The sequence below is a fragment of the Tamandua tetradactyla genome, chromosome 5, assembly GCF_023851605.1.
Source record: "Tamandua tetradactyla isolate mTamTet1 chromosome 5, mTamTet1.pri, whole genome shotgun sequence".
In the NCBI taxonomy this organism is placed as follows: Eukaryota; Metazoa; Chordata; class Mammalia; order Pilosa; family Myrmecophagidae; genus Tamandua; species Tamandua tetradactyla.
Genome location: NC_135331.1, coordinates 168,903,989 through 168,921,167, shown reverse-complemented (window position 1 = coordinate 168,921,167; position 17,179 = coordinate 168,903,989). Strand labels below are relative to the sequence as shown.

Genomic DNA, 17,179 nt, shown 5'->3' with positions numbered 1-17,179 from the left:
AAGTGAGAGCAGGGTCCACAGGCATCTAGAACCGTAAGAGAGGGGACCCCTCCTCTCTGATGGGAGGTAGTGGTCCCAACAGGGTTAAATGAAATCCCCGTTGATATTTTCCTCCCTCTGTCTCCCCTCGGCTTGGTCTTGGGCTCAGGCATAGTCACAGAAGTGTGTGGCAAAGCCTGCAGCATATGGGGTAAGTAAAGCCCAAGCCTTCTGGCTAGAGGACCCCAATGCCAGGGAAATCTTAGGGAAGGAGGAGCAGGGAAGTGACCCTGCAAAGTTGCTTATGCAGTCCTGGGCTCACTCCCCTCCTGACCAGGTGGATCTGGCCCTAGTTAGCCCCTCAAAGACTTTGAGAACTGAACTAACAGGTAGGCCTACCCCCAGGTCCCAGACTGGCCACTGGGAGACACTTTCTGCTCCTTGCACCTGAGCTGGAGGCTTCTCCTGGAGCTCTCTGTGCGTCAGCATCTACCTCTTGGTGCCAGGTTGCCTTGAGTCGAGGCAGGGGACTCCCAGGAGAAAAAGCATTGGCAAGCTCGCCACTGGTTCTGTGGTGCTTTGAATTCTGGTCTTCTCCAGCCTGCTTACTACTACTGTTTGCTTCCCCGATTCTGCATGCATTCCATGCAGGTTTTATTGCCGCATTCAGCACAAGACACATTTTTTATGCCATCTTGCATGGAACTGAGATGGAGGTTTTTTATTGTTGTTTTTAAAATGACGTTTTTGCTTGGGGTACCTGAATTTTGAATGTCATCACACATATTGTGATGTGATAACTAACTTCTGCTCTTTTTTGGGGTTGGGGCCGACTCTGAGGAAAAAGGGCAATTACCTGAGTATACTGAGGGGAAAGCACTTGAGCGCCTGGCCCAGTAGCTTCCAGAGCCCCTGGACACACTCTAGCCAAGGGCTGGAAACCACGATCGTCTCGGGGCAATGCAGCGTGGAGTGGCTGAGGCACTCAAACTCCCAGCTCTGGGCGGATTCCTGTTCTGTCCAGGCACCGTTTTGTATCCCTCCCCCAACAACTCCTACAGACCCCCTTCTCCATCTAAAAAGAGAAGAAATGATTTCCTTCAGCCATTGTTTTCTGCCCACTAGCAGATGTTCTTAGTTAGCACAAAATTGCAGCAAACTTGTTCAACAAATATATTTTACTTATTCTGAATTTGTTTCTCCCAGAAAGCCTAGGCTTCCCCCAACATCAACAGGTGCTCAGAATACTGTTTAATTTCAGTTGAGTACCCCCAACCTTCTTTCCCATGGGCCAAATCTTAATGCAGAGAATCATTTGTTAGCCATCTCTCCTAGCAGGAAATTCCTGCTTCTAAGACCTTTCAAGAGCTTAGTAGCTGTAGGAATTGGGATTTGGGAGTACTGAAATTTTATTAAAAATATCTCAAACTCTCTATCAGTCATCCATCATGATAAAGAAACTGATCATTTAAATCACTCATCATACAAGTTTATGCCATAAAGAACTGTAGCATAGAAGCACAGAGAGATGGACCATTAAAAGGCTTCTTTGGGATTATTTATATAGATGTAAAAAAAATGATTGTACAAAAATGACTTGTACTGCTGATTCTTAGTTTCACTGTTTCCAAGTAGGCTGTGTGTGGTCGTTTGTGGTTGAGGGAATCTACCTGCAAAGATGGAAACTGTTATGCCAAACTTCAGAACAAAGAAAGCTTTTGCACAAGACAGAATAGATGGCTCTCTTTTCTGGGTCATGGATGGTTCAGTTTTTTCTTTAATTTGCATTTTAATGCAGCCAGTGTTGCTTGGGGCTTATAGTCTTGAATGAATATATTCTATTATGTACATAAGTGTGAGCTGGTAGGAAAAAAAGAGTATTTTAAAAGATTGCCTTTTTTTTTTTTGTATTAGCCTGTAGTAGTGCAATCTTGGAATCCAGCTTTATGGCTTCAGAGAATCATTTATTTTTTCAGGAAACAAAATTTTATCCTGAAATCATAAATTATAAAAATATAATTTATTTATATTTTTAATATAATTTAAATATTTATAATATATGATTTAAAAATGTGGTCTTTTGGGGTCAGATACATTATCTCTACACATCCACCTGGAAGGACTCAGGGGTCACCTTTTTACCCTTTGGGAAGTAGAATTTCAGACGTCTGCAAAATAGCCCCCAAACAACATGGGTTAGTTGAGTACATAATATGCTGTCCCTACTTTCTGGAATTTTTTTCTACATAATCAAAACATTTGCCTCTCATTAGAAGAAGCTGGCTCAATTTTCAATGCATATTTCCTGGAGGAAGTGCCAAGCAAAAAGGCTGCTGCTTCCTTTCCCTGGAAATCGAGGACCCTGCCTGTCCTGAGACCTGCTAGTCTGTGATGTGGGAAGGGCTCCCTTCTATGAATGGCCTGGTGGCTTAGGGATTGGGATGTGGATTTCAAAGGAGTAGAGCCCTGCATGGCAGCGGCTCTGTGGCTACGCATTGTAATGCTCCATTTGACGTTTCAACTCGGGTCTGCTGGGGACAGACTGACCCAAAGTGATGGTCCCTTTGACCACCTTCTGCTTAAGCTGCTGCTTCCTCTGAAGAGGAAGTGCAGGTGGCAGATGGGACTGGGAATCCCGGGAGCGATGGGGGTGGCACTGCTAAGGTTGCTTGGTATTTGGGCACATGGTCATGGGGCATTTAGGATACTCTGACATTTCGGCCATCGTTGGGGGTAAAATCACAATGATTAAAAAAAATTTTTTTTTGACGAATGATAACGATGTTTTGACCTTTTTCTATTAAACCTGCCATTTATATTTCTTTCTTTTATTTTTAAATTTAAAAAAAATACCAAAAAACACCAAACAAACACAAACATTCTTAACTTTTGATTGTTCCCTTCTACATATATAATAAGTCACAATATCATCACATAGTTGCATATTTGTCATCATGATCACTTTTGGAACATTTGCATCTATTCAGAAAAAGAAATAAAAAGACAACAGAAATAAATTCATGCATACTATACCCCTTACCCCTCCCCTTCATTGATCACTAGCACTGCCATTTATATTTCAAGGTTGCTCAGAAAATTTTGTTTGTGGGAATTTTGGAAGGACAAATATAGATGTGTGTGCTAGATAATTAAGACAAATGATAATTGAAAGAGATGATAAAAACTAGTGGTTTCCATGGAGAAATCATCATGAACTGCGGTCAGACTGATTCCAATAAAGAACACTGCTTTATGTGCAATGTTTTTTTAAACAGCTAAACCGAAGCATTAAGCCAGAGTACTTCTAGGACATCCATTTGCTGTATGTTTCTATTATACCCTCATCTGAGATTCCTTAATTTATATTAGTCACTGTTCCAGCTACCCTCTTTAGCTACTTCTTGGTCAACACTCAGTTGGAAATAGGAAATACCAGATTGTAAGAAGGCTACTGTTTGTGGAACCTTAAGATAATTCTATGGCTTCATCTAGTTATTGCTCAGTGAAGTTACTTTTGTGTGTTAGTCAAGGTTAAATGCTTCTACTGTGTTCAGAGCAACTCTAATGATGATGGAAAGATCCTTGATCTGCCTCGGGGCTTTGGTCAATGGAAACGGCATCCCACAATCTGCATTTGTATTATCTGACATTTATTTAGCAGTAATTCTTGCGTCTCCATCTCTTTGTTCCCCTATTGTGGCTATATAAATTTCTGTCAGATCCCCTGTAGCACTTCACTGCCTTTATTTGTTTGCACAGACATGCCCTGTGTTACACTGGAATATGTGGCTTGGCACCAAGCACAAATGCCCATTCAATGAACGCCTGACTCTCTGGTTAAGTCTCACTGCTTTTTTTCTTCCATTTGCCCCTCCAGACCCACCCTTCACCCTGCTCTGTAGTGGGGGCGGGGGGGCTGACCTGCATGGACCAACATCTGCCTCCCTCTCCTCTGGCTTCCAGTTTGGTTTGGCCCATAGGAGGGAGGAGATTGGTGGGTGGGAGGATAGTAGGTTGGGGAATGCAATAGGACTGGCTGCATTTTTCTATCAAAGGTCACAGCTTCTGTCAAGAGGCCATCTCCATACGGTTGGCTTCTCTGGGTTCCAGAAATCACTCCCCCTCCTTGATCTTTCTGGCCTGGGGTTTGTAATAGCTCTGGTGTTACCAGCCCCCAGCCCTGCATTACTCCTAGTGGTTTCCCGAAACCCTGACCACACCTTAGTAAATAGTGTCTTTAAAAAAAAAAAGTGTACTGTGGTAGTATATATATACAACATAAAATTTTCCATTTTAACCACTTTCAGCTGTACAATTCAGTGGCGTTAATTATACTCACAATGTTGTGCTGCCATCACCACCATCCACTGCCAACACTTTTCTCACACCCCAAATAAAAAGTCTACCCATTAAGCATGACCACCCTTTCCCTGGTACCTCGTAATCTACTTTCTGCCTGTATGAATTTGCATATTATAATTATTTCTTGTCAGTGAGATCATTCAGTACTAGTCCTTTTGTCTCTGGCTTATTTCACTCAACCTGATGGCTTCAGAGTTCACTGATGTTGTTACAGGTATCAGCACTTCATTCCTTTTTATGACTGAATAATAGTCCATTGTATGCATATACCACATTGTGTTTATCCATCGGTTGAAGGACACTTCAGTTGCTTCTACCTTTTGGCGATTGTGAATTATGCTGCTGTGAACATCAGTGTACTGTAGATATTCTCTTTCTTCTTCTTGAATTAGCTACTTTGAAGGAGCCCTCTGTGTCCCGCTGGGCCCCTCACTCACAGATGTCCTTTACCCAGCACATCCCGATGAAAAAATTGGTTGTAATCTAAATCTCATAATCTGTCTCTTTGCAAGTAAATACTCTCTTCTAGGCCTACTATTTCTAAAATTAAATCAAATGTAAATCCTTAAAGAATTTATATAGAGCAGGAGTCGGCAAACTCTAGCCTGCAGCCCAAATCAAGCCCACTGCCTATTTTCGGCACGGGGAATTGAACCTGGGTCTCAGGCATGGCAGGTGAGAATTCTGCCTGCTGAGCCACCGTGGCTTGTCCAAAACTACCACCTATTTTTTGTACATGGAGTTTTCTTGGGACAAAGTCATGCCCATTTATTCGTGTACCATCTATGGCTGCTTTTGTGCTACATCACCAGGTGAGTAATTGCAACAGAAACCACAAAGCCTAAAATGTTTGTTATTCAATACAGACAGGAAAGGTTTGCCAGTCCCTGATAGAGAGGAAAACCATGTCATGCGAACTCTAGTGTCTTCACAGGAGGCCCTGGGCCAGATGCTGGGGGCACTTGCGAATGACCCCGAAGACACTAGAGAATGACCCCATGACAATTAGGTGGGAAGTTTTCAACTTCAGGCCTAGACAAGCTCTCATGAAACATGGCATGGCTGTACTGTGTGGATTCCATGCCAAAAAGAATCTGACCAAGCCAAACTAGGAGGCGTTTGTGTTTAAATGCATTTATCATGTATGATTTCAGAATTAAATCATTTCCTGAAAGTAATGACTCTCCCCGATGTTTTAGCATTTCCTTATCAGAGTTATTTTGTACCTTTTCACTATTTGGCCACCTCCTCCTCTTCCACCACCTCCCCCACCGCCAAAGCTCTTGGGAGAGTCCGGGCTTATTCATATCCACACTCACTCCGTTGAAAGGTGGGGGCTGCCTCAGGGTGCTAGGAAGGCCTCTCTCCCAGCCCTGGCCTTGACAGCTGCGAGGTCTCCTCCCGGCCCGTGCAGGGGCCCAGCGGCCCGGCGCACTGAGGTTTCCACCGCCAGGGGGCGACACCCACCTCCCTGGGCCGAGGGAAAGGACCGTATCATCCTCGAGTATTTTTTTCCCCACAAAGACGAGACTGAGGCATGATGGTGCCACCAACAGGAAAACTGGCCCTTAGGGAAGTGTGTATTTCTGAAGCCCGAAACTTGGGGGTATCTTAGTTGATAAGGAGTTTTTCTCCTGGGTGGGGAGCCGCAGCGTGTCCCGCTAAGCCGCAGTTAGGGGAGAGCCACGTGGGGTCAGCAGAGTTTGTCTTTCAGAATTGCCGGTGCAGGCGGTCCCCAGGGCGTCTGCAATCTGGGGCCCAACCTGGGAGCTGGGTTCCCATTTGTCTCTGTGACCGATGGGGCCTTCAGGACAGGATCTGCAGCCAGCTCCCTGCAGCCTGTGTGCATTGGACGTGCTTGTTTTTGCTGCGGGTGGAAGCAGCCCCGCCGCCCATCTGCTATTCTGAGCCGGTCGGGTTCGCCCTGGGGCCCCTCCTTCACTTATGAAAACAACCCAACGCATGTTTTCTGTCCCGCAGAGTCCCCGGTGGCACATAAATCTCCAGCCTTGGGCCGGCCCTGCTCAGTCCCTGGATGAAGAAGCCTGGAGGTTCCTGAGATATATCAGCACCACCCAGGTTGTGTTTCAGGCTCACGTGGGTTTTTAGATCACGTAAATGATACTGCTTCCTTCTTTTAAGGAAGGATTGTGTGTGTGTGTGTGGGGGGGGGTGAGGTTCTCAGCGACTCCTGCTTTGGTTTCTGAGACTTTGCTGCTTAAATGTAGTACCTCAATTAGAAGCCGATAAGATGCCTTCCATTTGCTTCAGCATCATCTTCTTTTCAGGAGTATGGTTGTCCTGAAGTGTTTTAATGATTCATCCTGAAGCGTTGTAATGATCCACTTTAGAATACGGTTTTGTAAAATCATTTGAAGAGACAGATTCGTCCCTGTGAGCAGGCAGTGACGCGTGTAACAAAGCAGAACCATCATCTGGAGGTTCAAGCTCCATTTTGTATTTGAAGGAATCTACCTTTTTGCTTTTCTGCCACAGACGCTTGGCAGGAAGAGACTGGCTAGGCAAGAGAGCGGAGGAGACTTTGCAGGCAAGGCAATGAGAAATTAATGAATCCAAAGGCTCTTTATCCATAGAGCATCTTAAATCATTACTGAGAACCAGGCTTTATTAGTGACTTAACACATTGTGGCAGCTCTGCAGGCTGCGTCAGCCCCAAGCATGCAATGAGACAGTCCGTTTATTAAGGAGGGTCTATAGCTCTTGACACGTTGATCTGGAGGTTCCATTTGCAAATTGCCTCGTCCTGGGGGCAAGGGAGACTTAAGAGGAAATCAAAGCCCTAGGGAACTTGCCCCTGCACTGAGAGGTGCTAGTAAATTAGCAACTTATATAGACCCCCCCCTTGAGCCTAGCATAGTGTTTGTGATATGCGTGGTTCTGTTCTTGCTGAATTCTTTTTACTCTCCTTCAGCCCACTGGCTTTTGGCATCCCACTTATCCCGCTGTCAGCAAAGCCCATTTCCCATCCGTGGGAGGGGATATATTTCTAGATCTGTAGGAGGCTAGTTTAGGAGGAAAAGAAAGTCTCATTTCTCATTTGGTGCATCCGACAATCATAAGGATTTTATTATTTGTCACCTAGACAATGAAGTACAAGTTTGTTGAAGTAATTATGAGTAGTGGGATGATAAATTGGCCCCTGTTCTTTACATAATTTCTTATTTTGCTACTGCAAATTAATTTGGTGGGTTCATGCAGACTTGATTAAGATACTGAAATTTTAATCTCTACAGATCCATTATTTTATAGTTTTGCTTTACCAAAGGATAAGAAGTTGGACCTCGTATCTGTGGCTTTAAATCGGTCTTTAAAGGCCCCAGAGAAAAATGAGAGGTGTAAAATTTATTATTTGAATTTGAGAACTATGGGCTCCACCTACAAAAAATAAATTTGTAAGTGCAAGCCTCCAAATTTCATTTTATTTCTATTTCAGCTTAATGTTCTGTAACTTGTAAATGGCATATTTACTTAGAAGAAGCTCTTGAGGCATGAAAGGGTCATTTCAAGCCCTCTTGGATCTTTCCCATGAGTTATGGGCTGAGAAGAGAAAAATTTTGAAAAAGTGAAGCATCCTCTGATTTAACCTGTTATTATAACCCTGGGCAATATATTTTGCTTCTCTGACTCTGTTCTGATCTTGGAAAAAGAAGCGATTATAAAAAATTATTTCTAAGGTCCCTGCCAGTTCTGTGAGCTTGTACTGTGCCAGAAGTACTGTAGGATTGACTAAGTATTTTGAAGCATCTACTATGTGCCGGGACTGTGCTAGACCCTGAGGGATGTTGGTCTCTGCTCCTAAAAAAAAAGCTAACAGGCTAGTTAGGAAAGCAGAAAAATGGAAATATAATTATTATTCAGGTTGATGCATGTAATAATAGAGATTTGGTTGTTAAATCACACTAGAAAGGTTTTTGTGCTCCAGAGAGAATGAGGTAAGAGTTCTAAGACCTCAAAATGGTTTTGTAATCAGGGGCCATTTTATCCAGGTAAAGCACTGTGCTTTAATTTACTTCCCAGTTTGTAGGAGGCCAGCAGGTGGGGGCCCATCAGAGATGATACAAACTGATTTTTAATCGTAATCTTTTAGTAACCAGTGCTCCCCTCCCCCTCCCTATGGAATGCAGAGCTTCTGTGATTTATGCCTCATTTAGAATTCATCTTGACAATGAAAGCCTGCAAAACTGACAGGATGTTAAAGTCACTGTTACCTAGAACTTTCATAGCTAGGGGTAGTGAGTCATAATGGATAAGGAAAGAAATAAAACTTCTCAAGTGAATTCTATCCCCATTCTCTTATGCTGCTTTTTAAAATTAAACAAAAATAAATGGATTCCCTGCAAATCTGTGTTCAGGCTTGCACAGCAAAGCCAAAGCATTTGATATTCTTCATTGATTTATTTGTTCCTCAGTTCAGCAATTGATATTTTATTCTCCACACACTTGTAAACAGCAAGGATACAGGAGAGTTATGTGTTCTCTAACACAGAGTGGGCAGATGGGTAGGGTCCAAGGGCTCAGGGAGCCTGAGAAGAGAGGCACAGAGCCTGGGACATGCGACTTTAGACTGCAGTGGGAACAATGCCCCTGGCCTGTGTGCTGTGGCCACCCTGAGGGCGTGGCTGGGAAGGCAGACACGCCGGAGGATATAGAGCCTGCAGAACAACATCAAGCCCTGTTTAACTGGGTAGTTTTTGAAATATATAATGTAAAAGACCATGATTAAGATTCAGTGTTCTGGAGTCAATAATGCACGGCTGCTAACAGGAAATGGTTAAATCGTAAACACAATGTTCTGTTCTAAGGGAAGGCACCAGATCTAGCTTTTTATGGCAACCCCCAAACCATATGCCTCCAGGAAACATGCCTTGCTGTACAAAATTAATCAAAGCAACAGTTGCTGTTTCAAAAAATAAAATATGTTAAAAAATTTTTTCTATCTACCTACCTATCTCTCTGCTCTATCCATCCATCTATCTATCTATCTATCTATCTATCTATCTATCTATCTATCTATCTGTCTGTCTGTCTGTCTGTCTGTCTGTCTGTCTGTCTGTCTGTCTGTCTGTCTATCTGTCTATCTCTCCATCCATCCATCCATCCATCCATCCATCCATCCATCCATCCATCCATCCATCCATCCATCCATCCATCCATCCATCCTTCTGTCTATCTATCTACCTATCCATCTCTCCATCCATCCATCCATCCATCCATCCATCCATCCATCCATCCATCCATCCATCCATACATACATACATACACATACATACATACATACATACATACATACATACACACACATACATACATACATACATACATCTGTAAGAATCATCTATGAGCCCAGCCCCTGGAGATTCAAACTAAAACTTTAGAACAGTAAATCTCTTATATTTACCGCTATACACACACACACACACACACACACACACACACACACACACACAAAATTGGGATTAAAGCAGCTCTGCCTTTGAGTCTGAAAATAATGGTACTGCATGAATATGCAGTTGATCATTGAAATGATTCTTGCCAAGAGTCCCAAAATTTTAAGGGCTCCCTTTGTCAGATTCTATTTGTGGGTTGGCAGAAATGTTATTCAAGCTTTTGGGATACAAAATGAAAGAAAAACAAATTAGATCCCTTTAAATTAAGTAACTAAAAAACATTTCAGAAAACATTTATTTCCTGGAGCCTATTTCCTTTCTCGAGGCCTAATTTACTTTACATGTCTAAAATTACAAGGAGAATTAAAGCTAGTGAACATAATTACTTGAGTTGGACCTTAGCTAGGAGTTACTATCCTCACTTATTTTGCTTACAAGAGAGTTCATTGAAGCCCTGGTCATAAATCTTAACAAGAAAGTTTGAAAAATCAATACTTAATTAATTTTTAGGAGCAGAATTGTACCAAGTACTCCAAGTTGTTTTCAAAGTTAATGTCTATCAACGAAGTGATTAATCAACAGTTAAAGACAGAAAAATTCCTGTGTTTTCTTTTTGAGCTAGGAGAGGAAGAGAAACATTAGGAGAGAGATGGAATGGAAAAGAGTAGCTTTCCAAAAGTGATAGATTTGTGCCCGATGAAATGTGTGGAATAAGGAGAAATGTTTAAAGTAAAAAAAGTGTCATCTTTAATAGATCAAAACCCTAGATACCACATTGGCAAAGGAGGACAAGCTAAACCTCAAAGCCAATTTTGGCCCTTAGTATTTTCTTGACTTTTGGTGGCTCTGACAGCACCCATCCCTCTGGCCCTTTCATAGGGGTTGGGGGGCTGCTTAAAAAGCAATTTGAAGCTCTGGCCCAAGTGTACCCTCTTTCCTTGCTAAGGCACCGATAAGCCCAGGCTAGGACATTTTGTTGGGACTTTACAAAAAGCTTCTAATAAACTCACAGGACACCAGCCTAGCAATCACCTGGGGGAACTTATTGAAATGCGTGTTCCCAGGCAAAAACCTCAAGGACTGATTTTGGAGTTGGGGCCCAAGATCTGAATTTTTCAGTACCTCCCAGGTGATTCTGCTGTAGGTCTGAGAAGCACTGTAAGAGAGGCTCGCCTTGTTTTAATGGTGTTAGGAAGGAATTATGGACATCCCTATCCAGACCGCCCTCATGGAGATTGTTGAGGAGTGGTATACACAAGGAATATAACAAATGGGAATCCTCATACCACTTAATAAAAATGCCCTGGAGTTAAAGGCTCAGGTTGACAGGGCCTGGTGCGTCTTGGAGGCCCAGACAACAGCCCTGGTCTCACTGCCTGCAAGGCCCAGGGCATGGGCCAGTGCCAATGAAGATGCCAATGTTGAAGTCTCCATAACCTGCCTGCTGGTAAAACATGGCCCACTGAACACAATGAGCTCTGACTAATTAGATTAGCAGCTTCTCCCTTGGGTGGGTGGATGGGTGGGACTAGGAGGTAGGCAGGCAGAGGTATAATTTCCTTTTATCTGTGGGAGAATTGTAGGAGATGGATTATACAAATTAACATGTTGAGGCACCCAATTCATAAGTATATGCTGTACTCCTTGCTTGAGAGTAGATTCAATCCCATTTTCTATTATTATTAGTAGTTTTTTCCCCCTTAAACAGTGGTTGAAGATAGAGAAGTAGAAAGATGCTGGGTTGAGGGAAAAGAATAACTTTATAGAGTTTGCACTTTTTAAGCTTTCCTCACCATGCCCAAATCCTAGCAGAAGACACTCTCACAGTCACTGATAGATAGTGCTGGGATGATTTTTTGGGGCCAGCCCTAGATTGTAGCTGCTATATTAGTTGCATAAAATTCCACATAATATGCTAATTTCAGATTTAAATTTTTGAAAAATCTGTTAAGGGGATTGGGCAAGTGTAGAATAGCTTCTTAAGAAGAAAATTACTTTGGCATTATGTCTCCCAATGAACATTAAAGCAATGAACCATGAAACCTCCTTTCTTTCTGGAGTAGACTGTTATCTGAGATGTGATGAGGCAAGAGCTGCTACATTCATGAAGCATCATGATGATGGTGAGAGTTTTGAGGATCTGGGAAGAAATACTGTTACAACTCAGGAAGGTAAATATCTCGGCCACAGAACTTGCTTTCTTTGGTTCCAGCAATCTCAGTCCTTTGAGACTGTACAGTACAAACTGTATGAACCTCACACACAAGTCAGAACCCCTTGAGAAGTATGTTCGCTTTAATGTGCATTTGAAATTAGGGACTTGGCTTTTGCTTGATTTAGATACACATTCCCTTTGCTTTTTTATCTAATTTTGATGGATGAGTTAAGAGAAGTGTTTTGGTTAGCTGAAGAAGAGCTTCCGGCCTGGGGCTCTTGCCTTCCTCCTCAAGGAGGAAGCTGATAAGAGCAGGGCTGCACAAAGAAAACTGTTGGCAGAGACTGCAGATTAATTTCCCTTGGCCACTGATTAGTTGTTTACTTTGGATGAAGCATTCCCCCTTTCTGGACTTTAGTGGCCCCACTTTATATGCCTGAGATAAAGGCTGGATAATCTTGTGAGTCTCTTTCTGAGATCTGTGCCCATAGATTTTTATCTCACATCTTGTGTTAGGGACACCAGGTATCAAAGACTTCTGTGCCTTGCAAGCACTCTGCTCTATACTTGGAATGCTCTTCCTGGGCTGACCCTTCTCAAGCCAATTTCTGATCCTCCTCCAAGACTAAGCTCTGCAAAGCCTTTCCTCACCCCTCCCCCTTCCCATCTTTGCTCCTCATTTGTTCTCTTCTCTGTGCCCTGTGTAAATGGTCATAGCAGCTCTTAACTTCCCCCCCAAACCCATTTATAGTCTCCATGAGGTTACTTTAGATGCTAATATCTGAAATTCCGCCAAATATTTTACTGCAGTCTTGTATTCCCCTGGGGTGGAAGGGTGTGGTTAGCAGCAGAGAACTAACTCTTCTGTTATGGTTTTCAGGGATCAGGGAAACAGTAAGTCCCTACCTGCCGTTTATCATCCAGTGTTTTAAATTAGTCACATTGATTTCCAATCTTTACAGATTGCATGTGATCACATGAGTACAGACAGCTTGGCTACCGACTCTGACCCTACAAAGAAGCCTTGGTCTGTCTGTCTTGATGACCGGTTTGGTTTAGCTCATCAAATCCAAAAGAAACAGTGCCGCCTCTACTCTTTGGGGTAAGTACATTTTATAGCAGAGGAAAATACAAAACGCTTCTGCAGGCTGCAAAGGCTTTTCAACAACACAAGGTTATGAATGGGTGCAGTGTATAACAGGTGCTATAGTTTGTCTTCTGCAATTTGTCTGTTATGTAGCTGCAGGCACTTGCAGATTCTCTGAGCTCTCCTTGGTCAGGGCCACTTTTTCTTCCATTCTGCTGGTAGTTATAGGCAGTTTCAGTTTTCAACATGAAACTTTGGCAAAGCCAGTGATTTCCAGCTAGAATTATAGCACCCTAACATAAAGGAAAAGAAGACTGTTCATGAATACAGCTAGAAAAACATTGATAATTAGGATGTTTGAAATTTTATATGCAGGACAACTGATTCAAGATGAATGGTCTCTGTTGGAGTTTTATATTTTGTACCAATGGTAAATCTGTGTGTAATTTACATTTTGAAAAAAAAAGAGTGGGGGTGGGAAAAAAAGGGAACTCTTATGAAAACCATGTGATTTTATCAAAACTGTTTGGGAAAAATTGATGGTTAGTTACTTAGGCTGAAAATACCCTTGCTGTACAAATGGATTTAGAGAGTTGTTTTTTTTTTTTAATAAGCAGTTCTGAATTTACAAATGAGGTATGCCTCAAAAAAAGGAAGGAAATAATTTTGTTTTTGTTTGGAATACCCTGTTCCATAGATGTGGAAGTTATGCTATTGTGTTCTCAGGTTAAACCCCTGAAGTTCTTCATAAACAATTCTGGGGACCCTAACTAGCATCACGTGCTTGTTACTCACAGTCTTAGTTTGCCTGAGCTGCTATCACAAATATCACAAATGGTGTGGCTTAAACAATGGGAATTCCTTAACTCATGGTTTCAGGGGCTAGAAAGCTTGCTTCCTCCTGGGGATCAGTAGCATTCTGATGCTGTAATGCTTGGGGCTCTTGGCTTGCATCTCTGCCTCATGTCACACAGAGATGTCCTCTCTTTTCTCCCTGCTCCTCTGGTTTTGTAACTGAGAAATTAGGATTTAGGAGATGACTTGGATTACTGAATCATTGCCTAGGTATTCCTTTTTGCTTTCTGGTGTATTGGAGTAGAGAGAGGGAAATTCCTGAAATCTCTAAATTGCAATCCAGCTGTCTTGATCTCTGATATGACTGTATAGCCTTTATTTTTCTGCCCTTGTGATTGTAAAAACCTTGTGACTAACCTTTATTTGTACCCAGTTATCCAGTTTTTCAACTTTAGAGTCTCGTACTTACTCAAGACAGCCCCTAATGTTTATTAAGGAAGGATCTTGGGTCAGTCCAGAACTAACTCTCCCCAAGTGCAAAGTTATCTTAATAATTGAGACTGGATCTAACCTAAGTGGGCCTGCCTGACATGCAGTAGCTTAGAGTTTAACCTACAAGTCACCTGTACCTCCTTCTGCCATTTTCTTACATACATTCTGTGACTAAGCATGTAAGCAATCTGTGCATGCTCAATAATCAGATCACCTCTAATTACATCATCTGGGGCCACTGTACTCATTATCCTAAACCCTGCCCATCTTTTTTTTTTCTAATAAAATTATCAGAATTGCTATAGTTCAGGGAGACAGATTTTGGGCCGCTAGGCCATCTGCTTTCCTACTACACGCTTAGTAATAAATTCTCTCTTTGAAACCCTGATGTCTCAGTAATTGGTTATTGAGCACCTCTCCATGGCTTTTGTCTGGTAATAGTTTCTGCTGACATCTGGCTTTTCACTTCTTGTGGCTTTCTCTTTATAAGGCCTCCAGCAATCTGGACTAAGGCCCACTCTTGCTCCATTTGCCACGTCTTAACTAACAATAACATCTTCAAAAGGTCCTGTTTGTAATGGATTCATACCACAGAGACCCTGATTAAGATTATATGTTCATTGGGGTATATAATTCAACCTACTGTATTCACCTATAAGGTTCTTCATCACTACGATCTACATCGAGGCCCAACGAGAATCCTAGGTGGGAAGGGTGAGGGACAGACACGTGGGTGATGCAGAGGCTGACCCAAAGTTCCTGTGGTGTAGCAGATTACCATCACTGTCAAACTATGACGTGCAAAAATGATTAGCCATTGTGGATTTTTTTTTAAAAGTCAGAAAGTTCAACTAAGACTTAAAGATAACAGAAGCATTCTTAGATGGGTTAAATGAAGAGTGATGGTGTATATTGGTGGACCCTGGCAAACAGTAGGCACTCAATACATCTTTGCTGCATAAGTGATTGTTTGAGGGGAGAAGACTAGGGAGGGAAGTGGTTAAACACAGAGGTTTTGGGTTAGAAAGTGAGTTGCTCAATGAATGTCAGCATTACAAGGTGTTGAAAATAGATGGTATACAGGAAAAAGTACAGTCAATGCAAACTAGGGTCTCTAGTCAACAGTAACATTCTAATATGCTTCCACTGAATGTAACAGTCATTATGACAAAACTAAGTGTTCACAGGCAGGGGGCATGGGGGAAGGGTATGGATTCTTTGTGGGAAAAACTAAATGACTTCATATCGATTATGGTGGTGAAGGCATGTCTATTAACATAATTTGGGTTGTATGGTATGCGAATAAAACTGTTCAAAAATGAAAAAAGAAAGTGAGTTGCTCAACCATTTGAATAGCACAGAGCTCTTTTTCTGGAAGCCCACAGCTATGCTTCAAGACTGTAGGAAGGATGGGAAGTTATGACAGTAGAGTTTATTTCATACACATTAAAAATGTATGAAAGTAGGTCATAAAAATAATTGTATAATGCCACATGCAAATTGGAGATCTCAGCTTGGTCCTGTCTTCTTTCTCTAAACTGCCTTTATGTTTTACTTAATATTTTACACACTGAAATAATTTCATTTAAAGCATAAAACTGAGTAAAAAAACTGGGAAAGCTGTTTTTGGGAAAAATATTTAAATTCCTTTTCACTTTCCTTATACTTCACAGCCTTTAGATAAGATAGTTTTGATGTAAGTTTCATATTTTTACATGTGAAAAGACAGCCTCTTATCTTCATTTAAATGTTCACCATTCAAAATCAGTTTTGTAAAAGCAGATAAGAACAGCTGGATTCCACTGGGAAAAGACATGAATAAATTATAAAAGCCAATATTTTATTTGAAACATGAAAATGCTTAATTGAAAGCTGGAAACTAAAGGAAATGTTCCTGGTGGCTTTGGATTGTGGATGTATATGTTGATTGTATTGTTGTTTAGGATTGAGGTTCCAAATGTCAGGCAAAATGCTTGCCCAGGTGCAAGAAGATACTGGGTGATAACATCTGAGTTGATGATGAATGAAGAAGCGGGGGACCCAAGCCAGGGGTGGGGGTTCTGAAATGAAGATTAAGAATGGTCGATGTAGGTCGTGGCGTCTTGAGGATCTGGGGGTGCTGGAACAGTTGTGAGTTAGGCCAGAAGGGCAGGTGACAGGTGAGTTGTATGGTCCCTCTATTCGGGTAGTATGCAGACCATGCTGTCGTTGTACCCAGTTATTCCCAGGTAGACTGGGGATGGGTGCAGCTGTAACTGGGGGTAAACCTTCCTGGAGTGAGGTGGCAGGGACCGGAGGACATATAGAGTAAGGAGAAAAAGGCTGATTGCCATACCTTCTGATCTGTTTTGCTCCTTTTTTCTACCCTTAATAACTGAAGAGTATCACTTCCTTGTTCTCTCTGATGCCTGAAATTTCTTTAGTGGGAGTCAAAGCTTTTTATTCCACACTTAAAGTAAAAAACATTTGTCTGGGGGAGTGCGCTCCGCGTGAAATTTGGTTGACAATTCAAGTTGAAAATTAAAAGCTGTCAAATCCTTTTCAGTTTTGAACTGGGGTAGAATAGACCAGGATAGGGAAAGCACAAAAAGAAAGGTATATGCTCTGGTGAGGGGAGAAGAGAAGAGAAATAAGAAGCAGCTATGGGTTTAGATGATAATATTTTCAACCTCCCAACTTTGGGAAGGGTCTGCCTGCAAGTCTTCTCCTGTGTAAAGTAGAGGGAGCTGGTGAGGATGGGGGACAAAGGTACAGCTATGAGGGGAGTAGACAAGTGAAGGAGGAAAATCAGCTATGTTATCCTTCATGTCAAAGATTGTATTTTAGGGGTGGGAGTGGTTGTAGAAGGGAAAGCTTGAGAAGAGTTAATATGTAGGTTAATATTTTTCACCTCTTCTTTAG

The 17,179-nt window shown here is 42.1% G+C and overlaps 1 protein-coding gene across 4 annotated transcripts in view; it reads left to right on the top strand.

Moving 5' to 3' along the window:
* METTL24 (methyltransferase like 24) overlaps positions 1-17,179 on the top strand; it is a 133,638-nt gene that overhangs the window by 35,048 nt on the left and 81,411 nt on the right. For 3 of the 4 annotated variants that reach the window (XM_077162647.1, XM_077162650.1, XM_077162648.1), the window contains exons 2-3: positions 6,322-6,420; positions 12,867-13,006. In XM_077162647.1, the coding sequence (XP_077018762.1) occupies positions 6,322-6,420; positions 12,867-13,006 (239 nt within the window). Of the gene's footprint in view, positions 1-6,321; positions 6,421-11,812; positions 11,921-12,866; positions 13,007-17,179 lie in introns of all 4 variants that reach the window. The other variant, XM_077162649.1, reaches the window with a different exon arrangement.